The sequence below is a fragment of the Arvicola amphibius genome, chromosome 7 (genome assembly GCF_903992535.2).
Source record: "Arvicola amphibius chromosome 7, mArvAmp1.2, whole genome shotgun sequence".
In the NCBI taxonomy this organism is placed as follows: domain Eukaryota; kingdom Metazoa; phylum Chordata; class Mammalia; order Rodentia; family Cricetidae; genus Arvicola; species Arvicola amphibius.
In genome coordinates this window covers 84,575,217-84,591,565 of record NC_052053.1, presented here as the reverse complement: position 1 = coordinate 84,591,565, position 16,349 = coordinate 84,575,217, and the positions used below count along the sequence as shown (strand labels likewise).

Below are 16,349 nucleotides of genomic sequence, written 5' to 3'. Positions count from 1 at the left end.
ACTGTAATAGTCCCATCTCCTTTTGAAGATTACATACTTCAGTCATTTATTTCAATTAACCATCATTTGAAATGAACTATTATCATTTAAGATGCCACCAGCCTGAGTCCCAGCACACAGCCCAGGTCAGAATTGTGTTCCAGGAGTGATTAGTCGCACTACCTATTTCAGTATTATACTTAACTGACTCTCATGTCTTCTTTTCTACAACAGGTTGCAGACTCTGTTTAACCAAGAAATTCCTAGGCTGCTCTGCACTGGCGTGACTTCCTATAGAAGAAGCAAGACTTGCCTGACAGGCTGGACTTCTGTTGACAGTACCTACCACTTGGCATCAATCGTCTCTTGTGCGGGGAATCCTTCCTGTTGAGTTGTTTTGCCCATGGAGGACGGCAGGGGCACATAGACAGATGAGACTAAACACATCAGGAAGATAGTTGTACCATCTGCCTTCAGGCCATTTCCTGGAACAGAAGCTCTAGACTTTGACAGAATCTGCTTCAGTCATTTTGATTTTGCTTTCCGTTTTTTTAAACTATTATTTGCCATTGCCTTTGTTTTTAGTATCCCCCCCATCACTTTGTATTTTATTTCTGTCCTTCAGCAATGGGCTTGCAGACTACAAAGTGGCCCAGCCATAGGGCTTTTTTTCTAAAACTTTGGCTTATCATTTCCCTGGGGCTCTCCTCACAAGTGTCAAAACTCCTGGCCTGCCCTAGTGTATGCCGCTGTGACAGGAACTTTGTCTACTGTAATGAGCGAAGCTTGACCTCAGTGCCTCTTGGGATCCCGGAGGGCGTGACCGTACTCTACCTCCACAATAACCAAATTAATAATGCTGGATTTCCTGCAGAGCTGCACAACGTACAGTCAGTGCACACGGTCTACCTGTACGGCAACCAACTGGATGAATTCCCCATGAACCTTCCCAAGAACGTCAGAGTCCTCCACCTGCAGGAGAACAACATCCAGACCATCTCGCGTGCTGCCCTCGCTCAGCTCCTGAAGCTGGAGGAACTGCACCTGGATGACAACTCCATCTCTACGGTGGGGGTGGAGGACGGAGCTTTCCGAGAGGCCATTAGCCTCAGACTGTTGTTCTTATCGAAGAATCACCTGAGCAGCGTGCCTGTTGGGCTTCCTGTAGACTTGCAAGAGCTGAGAGTGGATGAAAACCGAATTGCAGTCATATCAGACATGGCCTTTCAGAACCTCACGAGCTTGGAGCGTCTGATTGTGGATGGGAACCTCCTGACCAATAAGGGCATTGCCGAGGGCACCTTCAGCCATCTCACCAAGCTCAAGGAATTTTCCATAGTCCGTAACTCGCTCTCCCACCCACCTCCTGACCTCCCAGGTACGCACCTGATTAGGCTCTACCTGCAGGATAACCAGATAAACCACATCCCATTGACAGCCTTCTCAAACCTCCGTAAGCTGGAACGGCTAGATATATCCAACAATCAGCTACGAATGCTAACTCAAGGCGTCTTCGATCATCTCTCCAACCTGAAACAACTCACTGCTCGTAATAACCCTTGGTTTTGTGACTGCAGTATTAAATGGGTCACCGAATGGCTCAAATACATCCCTTCTTCTCTTAACGTGCGTGGTTTCATGTGCCAAGGTCCTGAGCAAGTGCGGGGAATGGCTGTCAGGGAGCTGAATATGAATCTTTTATCTTGTCCCACCACCACCCCTGGACTGCCTGTCTTCACCCCAGCTCCAACTACAGTCTCTCCAACAACTCAGTCTCCTACTCCGTCTGTTCCAAGTCCCAGCAAAGGCTCTGTGCCTCTAGCTCCTACCCCCTCGAAACTCCCCACCATCCCTGACTGGGATGGCAGAGACAGAGTGACCCCACCTGTTTCTGAAAGGATCCAACTTTCCATCCACTTTGTTAACGATACTTCGATTCAAGTCAGCTGGCTGTCTCTCTTTACTGTGATGGCGTACAAACTGACGTGGGTGAAAATGGGCCACAGCCTTGTAGGGGGCATTGTTCAGGAACGGATTGTCAGTGGTGAGAAGCAACACCTGAATCTGGTTAACTTGGAGCCCAGATCCACCTATCGGATTTGTTTAGTGCCATTGGATGCATTCAACTACCGCACGGTGGAGGATACCATCTGTTCCGAGGCCACTACCCATGCCTCTTATTTGAACAATGGCAGTAATACTGCTTCTAGCCACGAGCAGACCACTTCCCACAGCATGGGCTCCCCTTTTCTGCTGGCGGGCTTGATTGGGGGTGCAGTGATTTTTGTGCTCGTGGTTTTGCTCAGCGTGTTTTGCTGGCACATGCACAAAAAGGGACGCTACACCTCCCAGAAGTGGAAATACAACAGGGGCCGACGGAAAGATGACTATTGTGAAGCAGGCACCAAAAAGGACAACTCCATCCTGGAGATGACGGAAACCAGTTTTCAGATTGTCTCCTTAAATAACGATCAGCTCCTTAAAGGAGATTTCAGACTGCAGCCCATCTATACCCCAAATGGGGGCATTAATTACACAGACTGCCACATCCCCAACAACATGCGATACTGCAACAGCAGTGTGCCGGATCTGGAGCATTGCCATACGTAACAGCCAGAGGTCCAACGTCAGAGAAGTGGACAACCAAACTCTCAAGAACACACATGAGTGTGCACATAAAGACACGCAAATTACATTTGATAAATGTTACCCAGATGCGTTTGTGCATTTGAATACTCTGTAATTTATACGGTGTACTATATAATGGGATTTAAAAAAAAGTGCTATCTTTTCTATTTCAAGTTAATTACAAACAGTTTTGTAACTCTTTGCTTTTTAAAATTAAAAAAAAAAATATGTTGCTGAAGTACTGTACTGGGTTGTACAATGAGGACCCAATGCCAAGGCGGAAGAATGAGTGATTCATACTTAAGATGCATATTAACCACTTTGCTGTTGAAGCTGTCAGAATAAATTCCTTCTCTATAGCTGATAGGCATAGGAAAGGATAGATTCAGATGGGCTCATCATCAGGGTAAGAGGGATAGTTTGAGTAAAGAAAGAATGACCTAGTTATTTCTGTTTTCTATACCTCTTGGCCTGAAAGAAACGCTGTTTGAAAAATCCATAATATAATAATAGAGGTAGTTATTCCAATTTGACCCAGTACAAGAAATGGAACGTCATGAGGAATCCAGTTCCCATGAGATAAGTTAGGCCTACTTGACCAAATCAAAGAAACTGAGAGGTTTGAAATGTCCTTAAAACCCCAGGGTTGGCTTTCTGACTGTGAACTTCAAAATCACTCTTCATGCTTCCCTGGCCTTATGTGATAACAGAGTTGGAAACCTGAGTCTGATTCTAGTCATCTTCAGGGACCAATATGATCAGTTCTAGCAAGAAAATTCCCCTCAAAACTGTCACTATTCAAATAACATGTCAGGTGGAAGTATATCCAATAGAGTTATATTCTAGAATAATTTTTTAGAAGAGGCTAATAAAAATAATGGGAAGAATTATATTGAATGGAATTATTTTTGATAATGAAAATTATTTGGGTAGATTCACTGAGGCTATATCAACATGGTGTGTAGACCAACAAAGAACAGTGTTTGGAATATATTAACAGTAATGTGTTTGTTTAAAAAGTACTAATACCACTTAGGAAAAAAAATCAGTGATTCTCTTACACTGTATCAGCTGACTTTGTTAGTATCATGTTGAAATAGCTTGAGTTAATACCTATATCCCCTCTCAAATTCTTGTCTTCCAATCATCTTGCATATATTTTTTTGTAATTAAGTTGTATATTCCCCCTTTGTTTCCCCTCCGCCACCTCTGCTTAGTATTTCAAAGAAATTGTGGATGCGAATCTTGGTTGCACAAATAATCCCTGTGTATTTCTATGTATTAAAATCCATATTAATATTCATTGCCAATGATTCTGTGGAGACACCAAACTGGCCAAAATAATGCGTATTGTTAAAAAGCAATACTATGTTTCCATTAGGAATTAGCTTTGATCCTTTTCCACATTCGAAATTCCCACTTGTTCCCTTCGATTGTGGATGTCCCTCTAGTTTGTTCATCTGAGGGTGATAATTAACTTTATGCTAAAAGACCATCAGTGTAAACGAGTAAGTCAGAGAATGCAATATTTCTCTCGTCGTGGCAGAGGGTATAGGGAAGCGAGGGATGTCCACTGTTGATGCTAGATATTTTTGAAGCAAGTTCCTTTTCAGAAAACGTGCATAATTTACCCTAATTCTTGTCATCCCTTAGGTGTAGAAGGGCTATAGACCACATACATTGTTTAAAGAAATTTACCCTTGGGGAATTCTTCTCAAAGCCACCTTTAGGTATTTCATTCTGTATTCCTTTACAACCATCCATCCCTTTAGAGACTCATGAAGTAAATGTCACCCTCTTCTTGCTTTCTCTTTCTCTCTAAAGCAAAATAAAACTGTGATGTGTCTTCTTGTAAAATTTTAGGTATAAAATGCTATGCAAGCTTTTCTTTATAGCAAGAGCTTTATTTTCTTTAATAATATACCCTGGCTTATATGTTTTAATCGCCCCCATCCCTCAGAATAAGCAGAAAATATAACTGCAGCGATAATGTTATAGACACAAGCATTGAAATGTGCAGTCAGTAGAGCTGAACATAGTTATGAATTAATTTAATTAATTCTAAAGTGACTCGGGTTTCCTCTTTCGTCTATTAGCTAGAGGGTTTGGGCTGTTGGTTCCTGTAAAAGTAGGTTCACACAGGGAAGGAATAAGACCATCTGGGATGGTGATCAGTGGAGCGTTACATCATCTAAAATCAGGACAGTGATCTGGGGCTCCGGGTATTAGCTGAGTGTTTCCGTTCACTGTCCTCTTGCATCTCACTGTAGATAAAACTGTGTGCTGAAAAGCTATAATGGTACTTTGATTTTTCAAGATTTTTATTTTGTTATAAACAAGATAATCAATATTGTCTGTTCGTACTGTATGTTTAACTTCCAGTGGGATTTGGGACTATGGAAATGTCTTTTCTTTGTCCCAGGAGAAAGATGGCAAGGTTCCCACAATGTTGTCTGGTATCCACAACACTGTCAAGAGTTGAAGTGGAACTGAAGAGACCCAGTCATGTACAATGGTTAAGTTGCTTGCAAAACTGCTCTGGTAGAGGTGTTTCAAAACAGACAAACAAACAAATAAAACCACACAAGATCTTTATTTTGATCTTTTGAGCAGCATAGCAAAGACATCTGCCATGAAAATCAGACTACCATCTGTAGTAGTATGCTTTTAGGGACTCCTACATCAGAGTCAAAATCACATCATGTAATCTGTACTAGCTTATGACACTTTTACAAATGCAGATGAGCTCCAGTCCTTACTGGATGATATTTTGACTGGCATCTTTAATTAGGAGACTGTCCTGCAGTTATATCTCCTCTGTGTTTGGTCCTCTCTTAGCCTTATCATTATTTCTTTTGAGGTGATTAGTTAAGAGTCAAAGTTGAGTTATCTCAGATAGTTTCACCCCCCTGTCAGTACAATAACTGTAACTACTAGAGGACATTGCAAAAGAAAAAAGTAAATCAAGATCACGCAGATGTTATCAGTGGTTAAACAGAAGGTAATCACCAGTACCTCCTTGTTTATAGAGATGCATATGACCCTGGAGCAACCCTGGGTTTCACTTAATCACAGTCACATGCCTTGGCTAGGCAGTACAACACTTGTGACAATCACAGACAGACATGAGAAGGGTGTTACCTATTTATTAATAATATAAGTGGAATAATCCTCCCTTGTGAGAAATAATGCTATTTCTAATTTTCCAGATGTTCGTTGATACAATATTAATCATTTTCTCTCAAGGGCAAAATAGAAAAAAGAAAAAACTATAATGTGATCTTTTTGGGAAAAAAAAGTGTATTAACGGTGTAACTGATATTACACCTCTGTTTTTTTAAATAGTGGAGGTCATAATGGTCTTAGTCATGCCACACAGCCAGAACATCCTTCTTCCCTGGAGAAAGCGTAACTCTTCATGTGAGGAGAGCATCCATTTCAAATACAAGGCACCATTGTTTTCTTCAGAGGCAGGTGCTACACTGGATCAGCAAATTTCAGCTGCAGCATCCCTGCAGCTTTTGACAGTGAGGTGATTAATTTTCATCAATGTCTTTTTTCTAGGGTTTATGTCTGACCTATCAAAAGGGGATAGTAGATGTTGCTTTAGAACTTGAGAATAACACATAAAATCAAAACTTGCTTCTCCAACTAAATGGGAAAGCAAAAAGGAAGAGTGAACAACAGGGAAACAGTACACACAAAAAAGAAAAACAACACGTCTCAATTCTTAATCTTGTCAAACTTAGCTTCTTCTTTTTTAGTTAAAGTAAATAATGGTAGGAAGCTGTATCTACACCCTTCTCCAGTTTCTTCAGCAGGATTGGAGCAATTGTTGGCAACTGCAATGCTTTTCACTGATTGTGGAGAACACATTTTGTACACAGTATGATGCTGTTTTAGCAAACCAGGTTGTTCTGTTTCAGCATTTCGTTTTATAGCTGCACATCCGCCAGAAGAGCACAAACCAAGGCCATTGCGACAGGCATTTTAAAATTAACATAAAACATACAATTCAATGCATACATAATACATGGGCTGTTTGTAAAGGTGTCTGTGGGATGTGAGATTTGTAGCCAGCTCCAACAAAATGAGGCATCACCATTGTGTGCCCTCATGGGATAATATTTACTGAATGTTAAGTTTGATGATCTGTTACTATTTGAAGCATATGTTGATTTGATTCTGGTTTGTGTTTAGTGTGTTTCTCTGACAAGGGACTTCAAGGGGCTGGAAGATTCTGTGTCATGCATCCTCTGAGACCTACCATGTTGCACACTTTGTTAACTACAAACTTCACTCTACACTATACAGTACCTTGTTGATATATTCAGTAAAGGCTTATTTTAAAAGAAAACCCATTGTGTTCATCTGAGTAAATTCACTGGAATGTAACCAGTACTTCTGCTGGAATGTAAATGATAAACATGAGAAATTCTTCATATACAACAAAGACGGCAGAAATGAAGCAGACTGGAAAGCGTTCATACCCTGCTACTGTAAAAGCAACATCTATTTTTAAAGACAGTGATTTCTCTGTGTAAAAGGATAATGTGGTGGTTCCTCCCTTTTTTCCCCACTGAAAGGTTTTCAGAAGATAGTTTTATGTGTGCACCACAGCAGAAGGCACAGCCTTCTCTGTTTGAGAAACACAAACCGATACGTATAGTATGTACACAATTACAGAAGTCTTTCATTTTCACAATACACACTATTGATTTTGATTGTTAACTTGGAGAATTCTTGTCCCCCCCCCCCGCCCTTTTTTTAAGAATTGCTCACTGTTCATCTGTACTTTCCGATGGATGCTCCAGGTAGTGCATCTACCCATATAACTCAGATTTGATTCTAGATTAAGTCTCAAATGATTTTACAGAACCCCAACCCCTTTCTCTAATATTTGACCATTTCACCACTGATGAATTTGGCATGGGCTTAATGAATCAGAAATAAAGTGTTGACTTTTCAGTTAACTAGCATTTCTAGTTGTAGGATTTCAACTGGGTAATGAACTATGAAAGCTGGAGTTAGTAGTTGATCCTTATCACATTGAGAAGCTTTTACATACAATACTGATTGCTACGTGTTTATATTTGACAAGTTATAGAGGTTACTGTAACTGTGCTCTCAGCCAACAAGAGCCATTCATTTAGTAGAATTTATTAAGATCTTCATTGTCTGTCTGGGCAATAGAGTGACATCGGAGATTTTAGAGGAGGACAATGAAATCTTAGAAAAACCACCTATATTTTCTAGTCTACTGAAAATCTGTGTACCCAAAATATTTACTCCTAATCTACGTTTTACGTGGCTATGTTACAGTCTCTTCTGTTACTTTCAGACAAAAATGAACTTGCTATTTAGAATCTCAAAGATCACTTCCCAATACTTTTTAAAAAGACATTCTGATGTACTCTACATCATTTCTCTATAGTAACAGTATACCCCCCCCAGGAATAAAATAGGTACATCTACCAGTGAGGCAGTGAGATGATGCATTTTTCATTAAATATCATAAACTGTCACAAAGTGATAGCAGATTGACAAGTAGGGGCTTGGTTGGAGTTAGAGTTTCAAATTCACAGCAAGAAATTGAAGTTGTATTTGCAAATTACATATGCAACCTATGAAATTTCTATTAAGAACCAGAAAATGAATCATTCAAATGTAATAAACGTACCTGAGAAGTGAAAAGAACACATGGAGATAAATGTGCTCTTGCTCCCTCCCTTCTCACTCCCTTCCTTCATCTCCACTTTTTCAGATTTTACATCTGAACTTCAAGAGAATCTCAGTGTTTGGTTCATAACCCCAAGTGTTATATAGAATGTAGCTTCTTGTAGGATTACATAGAATCTTCAGTAAATTGACTAACCTGAAGGCTGATGTGCAAGATAAAATATTATTCAGTCTTTAAAATGTTTTGATGACAGAGTTATTGCTGACTTTCAGTGGACACCAATACTAATTCATGTGTAGAGATGTGCATATTGATATTTTCCAGGGAAAGATGGTTCTTATTATTTCAGTGATTTATAATTCTCTATATTGGGGTAATGTTTCCTTAATGATATATAACACAGCCTTGGATTCTGTTGAACTCCTTGGATTGGCAATATCAGCCATTATTGTTTCTTTTTTATTACCATTGAATATTTGCTGAAAGTTTGGGTGTTGAATAGTACAATATTCCAGGGGAATTTATATGATATGTCAAACTCTCTCCCAGAAACAGCAAGTACTTGACACATGGCCCAGATTCCTCATGTTTCCACATCCTTCAAGGATTCTGATATTTATGTTTAATTTACCATTCATGGATGCTGCTTATTCCAGCATTTGCAGGAGCTCTTCTGATTTGTGTTCCTCCTTTCTGTCCTCTGGCTGTCTTCAGTCTTTCCTAAGCACTGCAGAGAAACTGTGTGTGTACAATGCCTGAATATGATGTGGTCTTTCTTTGAAAATCTATTGAGATCACGTGTGAAGTAGAGGTTAAAAACAATTATTTGAAATCCGATCTCTCTTTTTAACATCTGGATCCTGGGGATCTAACTCAGTTTGCCAGGCATAGCTGTAAATGCTTTTACATACTGAGTCAACTTTTTAGCTATTGTCACCTTAAATTTTCAGAGTTGTTTCATTCTTATGCTCCTGGAAACGTTGAACACGTTCTATCAATTCCTTCATTCTGTCCATTGCTGAGTGAAGCCTTAAATCAATAATGCCTTCTACAAATAGAGGCTTGAAACATGTGGGGTAGCCTTGCTCATATAGCTGAAAATTTGCTTTATATGTAGAAGAAAAATGATCACCCTCAAAAAAATTTTGACTACCCAATAATATATATTTTATAGGAAAAACTTGTGGCCATGTATTTGATTTGAAATTTTTCTATAGAATCATGTTATGCCCCATGGGTGAGCTGAGTGAACAAGTTACACAAATTGAAGAACTTCCTTTTAAGTTAGAGGCAAATTTAAAACTCTGAAGTAGTTTGGGGGAATAAAGGCCTATAAAAGAATATCTTTTAAAATTATTATCTTGCAATTCAATGGCACAGATACGAAAAGTCCACAAAGCACCAGTCCACATTAAATCAAACATTCTGTCAGTTTTGGGTGTTTAAATCAGTTTTGAAAAGCATAGGTAGATGTTACTTTCATTTTTAGCAGTAAAATTATAACAGACCATTGTTCGTTATTCATTGTCACAGCCCAGAAGAAAACACACACATATCACCAATAGGGTCACATTGTATTGTCTCATTTCCATCTATTGGGAATATATATAATCCTTTCTCCCTGTGAAAAGATACAGTCAGTGATAATTAAAAGGTCAGACTTGAAATCAGTCTGATTAATTTGAGAAAGTTGACTCTACTACTAGCCAGCCAACTCACCTAACCAATAGCTTTGCATTTGAAGTTATTTCTTTCCATTTGTGTAAGTGTGGATAATGCTATTTCATGCAAGTGTCAACTTACGAATCAGCTGGCATAGTATTTGCTTCTGAGGAAACACCAAGTGAATGACATTCAGCCCTATATTTTGTGGATTTTTTTGTTTTTCAATACAAGATGATCCATAGCCATTTTTCTCTGATGAAAAATAAATGTTAGAATAATTAAAAGAATTCTACATAGATCTAATCACTTTTAAAGTAGCTGCTTTCCAAATAAAATTTAGTTGTGTACAACTATCAGTATCACAGTTAGACAGTTTTCCATTGTTCTATTATCTTTTATTTTTATTGCATTTGTATTGAAAGAACTGACTGGACTCAGACTAGCACACAGAAATAGCAGGCTCTTTCTTTCTTGGTAAGGAGGACCATTGAACAACTGTTGAGTGCAGTGAGAACACACTGCTTTGTAAATATAGCCCATTACATCCATCATGCAGAATGTGAATAAGTGTGGTAGTTTTGGAAAGTCGGTTCAACATATGTAGACAACATGCATCCCTGAATGGGGCACTCAGAAGGCACTAGGAAAACAACAAAAATAAATAAGAAATATGACATGATTTAAAATGCATGTCTTAAAATCTGTAAGTTTGGTTTTTATTTTTTATTTGCCATGCTTAGGATGAAACCTAAGGCCTTCGATTAAGCTGTACTCTGATATGACCTGATGGTAATTTATGCTACCATGCTGGCACCATAACATGTAAATCTACCCTTGTATTGCAATGACCAGTAAGTCAGCAACCCAAAGAGAGTCTTTTTATGGCTGTGCAATGCAGGTGCTATTTTTACCACTTGCCAGTTACTTTTTGCAATCACTGAGATGCTTACTTTTCCATTCTGGTAGAAATTTATAGTTATGCAATTCTTTCTGCTTTAATATAGTTTTTAAAACATTTTAGTCTTTCATTTGTATGTTGTTTTATAGTTTATATATATATATATATATATATATATATATATATATGAACATAAATTTCTCATTGCGGTATGCAACAACATTCCTTTCCCCAATATTTTCTCTTTCTTTCTTCAAAAAAATTAGAAAGCCAGATATTATTCATTTTTCTTCCCACCCTTAATTTTGTTGTAAAATTGATTACAATAAAATCATTTGCCACCTGTCCAAGGAAATAGCATTATATACTGCAATAGAACCAATCTCTACTCTCTTTGTTGATTGGCTGTCCCTTGGTTCTTTGTATTTTGTTGTTTACTGGCCCCTGCTATTAGGATAACTGTCAATTTCCCTGGTCTTTCTGAGATAAGGAGAAGCTGAAGTGAATTGCTTTGTAGTGGAGTTCACTCCCATGAGAATGAGAGCACGAATCTAAAGACACACAGACTACCACACAGAAAGCTGACCTATTCAAACATGACAGATATCTTTAATTTCTGGCTGAAGACTCTCTAGAACTAGATTCAGATCACTGCCACAGCTTATACTAATGTGATTCAAAAGCACATTTATACATTGCTTTTCTCAACTGGATTGGGGAATTAAATTGCCCTCTTCAACAATAACAGCACAGCACAATGCCTGAGTGTACCAAATACATAATCATACCAGCCACTGTAAAATATGTGGAATTGGTTTTCAGAATTTATTCAACATAAGCCAACTATTTACTGGACCATGGGTATGGTCACGTATTTTCTTGTTGGATGCCTGCTCTCAAAAACCAGAGTTTGTTGTGGTCTCAGAAGTCCTGTGCTCATGCCTTTCATTGGAAAAATCATCAGCAATCACTAATGTTCCATAAAGGATATGTACAGAGAATATCCATGCAGTCTGTTCCATTGATTTTATTATAATGTCTGACATGTTATGCATTGTCAGTGATCCTAGAGCAGTGCCTAAGCAATTGAGTACTTACTGCTCTTAAAGAGAACCCAGATACATTTCTCAGTACTCACATCAGGAGGTTCACAACCATCTGGAACTGTGCTTCCAGGGAATTGGTTTCCCTCTTCTGGCTTCCATGGGCACCCACATACAAGTGGTAAATGTACATACATATAAAATAAAATGTAAAAATAAAGACTAACTTTAAAATAGGCAGGCTAGTGGAATGACATACATATTCACAATCAATAGGAGTGATACAATCTCAAATAACTGTGACTTTGAATCCACGTGAGATTCTTCAGGACCCTAAATACTTGGTATTCACACATGTGAGATAAGATACTAATACTTCAGAAAGTTTAATAGGGTCAGTGATGTGAAAAGGTCAATGCCAGGCATTGCAGCCGAAACACTGCAAATCAATAGGGAGAAAAGCAATCGAAAACATTGTTTGAAGTTCCAACTAAAAATTATATAACTAAGGAGACTAATTTATAAAGTACATTGAATTAAAACCTCATTTGAGTTCCTTGAAATGACGAATTTGTCTTCTATTTCTGAAAGTCTTTGATGTCTGAGTCTGGAAATTACTTCATATTTAGAGACATAAAATTATGAGAATAACACAAAAGATAATATTCAATCACAAGCATGTAGTTTAGAATAAACAGAACAGAGTTTTTCATCAACTCTCCCACTCCATCCTCCAAATCTGGAAACAATACATTTAAAAAAAAAAACAATCATAGAACAACTTCTCAGAATAATTAGGTAATTCTTCCAGCATCTTCAGTATATTGATAAAAACTACTGTTGAACACATAACAATGAGATGCTAATTTGAAAGAGTTTAGACTTTATAATAGTTGTCTACAAACAGACATTTTTGGATCACATCACACCTGGAACAGTAATTAAACATTGTTTTAATAAGGATATGTAGTGTGTAGACTTTCCAATAATTTATAATTGTCTAATGACAAAAATTTTTAAGTATCATTACTTATTCTTTTATAAGCTGTTATTCATATTTCTAATAAGCTAGCTCTTTGTTATGAAATTTTAAAACTTTCATTACTTTTATAAGGTAATTTGATAAAAGATAACCAAATTATTAAAATAACATTTTTCAAAGTGCTTAAATATTATGCTTCCTTTAAGTAGGATCAAATTATATTCTTAAAGGAATTTAATAAATGAGATTTAATAAAAGTATTTATTAATACTTTTATTGCAAAGGCTAAAATTTTGTCTGGCAGTTTAGAAACATTAATACTGTTACCTAACAACAGAAAATCAGAGGTGAAATCACAAGGGTATAAAGATTCCACATTCTTATTAAGCTCACCTAATTTTTTTACAGTGACAATTACATTTTGAAGAAATACACTTTTGGAAGAATTTGTTTTGTTAAGTATAGTTGTTATTAATCAACTCATTACTATAAAGTCTGTTTCCAGATGCCAGTTTTCCTCCAAAATTATGCATCAAATTAATATAAGGAAGTAGTCAATTTAAAAATAAAGTAGCCATATGAAATTGGTCACATTCTCACAAGACATAGTAAAACAAGAATACATGTAAATCAATTGTGGCACTAAAAATAAAAAAATCAATATAGCCTGAGGATGAATCAACATTTATTAACCAGAAAACACTTGTGATTTTGGTATACATATAAATCAGTCTAATTAAAAAAAAACAACGGAAAATCATATTTAGACAAGGAAGTTACCAAAAGGGCCAACAAGCTGTTATAAATACTTCACTTCCAAAACTAAAAAACTGACTACTATTATTGATATTCCACCATCCCCTGTCCTCCCATATGAGCAGCAATGTTATAACCTTAAATGCGGGTCTGTCATTTGACTTGAAATAATATTTAAATGACAATTGATTCTCTTTGCACATGTATATGTACACCTGTAGAAAGGCTTCTCCAGACTTTTCACATTTTTATCTCATACCGGTATCACAGAAGATCTAATTATATGTACCTATAGCATGTCAGTAAAAAAGCTTGAATTTCCATTCTTGTTCTTTGCTCTGGAATCCTCCATTTGATTTAACAACCTGTCATAATCTTTATACTGTTGAGTTAAATCACCATCAGTCAGATGCTTAAACATAGTCTAGTCTCTTTCCCAGCTTAATTTAGGAATTTAGTTTCTGGATTTGAAAATGTCAGGGAATGAGTAGAATGACTCGGGAAAGGCCAGATTTTGAGAGCCACATCAGCCCATTCATATCTAGATTTTACAAGGCACCAGGATAAAATCAGCACCCACTGCTCAAGACCACTGAGACTAGGAGACAAAAACTATGGCATCAGCTAAATATGCTGGCACAAGAACCCAGTGCCATGGGACATTTCTGGAAGTCTCATACTCCTTACCTATTCATGTAATACATAGAACATGAAGAGAAGGAATATGTCATGGAAGACACTCTGGCAGAAGTCAGTGACTGGATGAGAAGCTAAATTCCCTCTTAATATATGAGTTTCATAAGGTGACCCAGAGCAACATCATCTGGCTCTATATTGCCACAGCACAACCTTTCTGAGGAGGGGACAAAAGGTAGGGTTTTTTCTTTGTATGTGTGTGTGTGTGTGTGTGTGTGTGTGTGTGTGTGTATACTTTGGCAATTTTGGTGATTGAGGTGCTGGTCATCTTGAACCATCTGGCCAGAATCCACTACAGAGCAGACATCAAGAAACTGAATCCAGAACTCAAAGAAATTTCTCTGAATTCGTGAATTCAGATATCCTTGCAAAGTAGCCATCATTGGTAGGAAAAAAAATCACACATATGCATTTGTGGATTAGATGCTTAATACTATCACTAACTTGCACTGTATATTTGAAACAAGCTCTTCAGAAGGATTGTTTCTCAACCTCAAAGTCTTTCTAGCTTACTTTGGGTGACTGAAGAAGCTCTCTGCCTGTGAAGACCCACCAAATCCTCCCAACACATGCATATACAAGGGTGGCCAAATGGGGCTATGGATAACTCCCTGAAAGGGAACAGGATGGTGGTGGAAATAAGCCAGTGTTGCATTGCTTGAGTCTTGGAAGAATGACTGACGTTGGACCCTTTTCTTTTCACTTCTTTTCCAAACTACTCTAATGTGTCACGGGACCTCTTTCTCTCATCTAATCATCCAGGCCCTAGCAAACTTCGTTTTTTATGACTACATTCTGCACTAACACCCACCGGACAGTCTTGCTGGTCAGTTGCTGTCATACTTTGAATAGCCACTTTGGGACCCTCACCAAGAGTGCATTCTCTCACTGCAATCTGAGATGCTGCCATAGGACTGTGCTTCCCAGGGTTGTTCCTGTTCTGCTCCTTCTGACCTCCCTAAAGTTCGAGCCACTTTTGCCCTGGCTACTGCACACACCAGACTTCAATGTGACTTCCAAGGACTTGCTGGGGATCCCGATTCACAAGTATTCTGTAGGGAAAAGCTAGAGTATGAAGCGCCCTCTAATCTCAATGATTTGTAAGGATAAGAAGAAGAATTTCAGAGCCAGGAAATAAATGTCTTAATTATAATACTACTGAAGCCTCTGCTACCTCAGTGATGAAAAACCAGGCTAATGGCACTCCCCAGCAATGAACCAGGATCCACACTGTTTCTAGGCATTATAAGTCGTCTCTAGGATCACATGCCCTACATCTCTATCCTTCAGTGTGTCTGCCCTGGCTTCCTGCTGCTCACCTGGGACCATCCTTTTTCCATGAATTTCTCTTCTCTACAAGTCCCTGAGAAGAAAACTTCTTCATGATTTTATTTAAAAACCACCAAAACCCACAAAAACTTAACAACAGTTAACTGAAACACGGTGAGATAAGACAACTGAGATTGTATGAAGGCAAATGGAAGAAATTTGAACACAGCCCATTTGAATAGACAGACACCAGGGAAGACTTCAGTTTAGGAGCGGCGAGGAAAGCAAGTGTGCTTGGTTTCCCTATACTTTTTTTTTATTGAATTATTAGTTTAAAACCTCCTTTTGTCAGCTCCCATTGATCTCTTCCAAGCTGAAGAGAGATTTCACAGAGGTTAGATCCTCTTGCAGAAAGAAAGTAGAGAAGGGGGACCTGGGCATCTTCCTCTAAATAGAATAACTCCAATGTGCCCTGCATTTCTGGATGGGAGGCAGGCTTATCTCAGACTTCCATTTAAATGTCATCATGATATTACTTCTTCCTCTAAGCAGTCCTGTCTCTTTACCATGCCTTTGAATGGTGTCTGTCTCAAAAGATCAGCCTGGTATGACCATGCCTGCTTATTTTGGCTTGAGTCAGCTTCCCAGAGAATGCAAACTGCCATGCCAATTAAGATTTTGCAAAAACTGTCCTTAACCTAATCAGAGATAGAGCCGCCAGCTATATAAAGATGAATGCCTGAGCTCAAAGGA

General features: G+C 38.2%; 1 protein-coding gene across 2 annotated transcripts in view; it reads left to right on the top strand.

Moving 5' to 3' along the window:
* Positions 1-6,903, top strand: part of Flrt2 (fibronectin leucine rich transmembrane protein 2) — a 94,870-nt gene extending 87,967 nt beyond the window's left edge. For both annotated transcript variants that reach the window (XM_038338255.1, XM_038338256.1), the window contains exon 2: positions 214-6,903. In XM_038338255.1, the coding sequence (XP_038194183.1) occupies positions 607-2,589 (1,983 nt within the window). In that variant the 5' untranslated portion in view covers positions 214-606 and the 3' untranslated portion in view covers positions 2,590-6,903. The remainder of the gene's footprint in view (positions 1-213) is intronic.
* Positions 6,904-16,349: the final 9,446 nt, after the last annotated feature.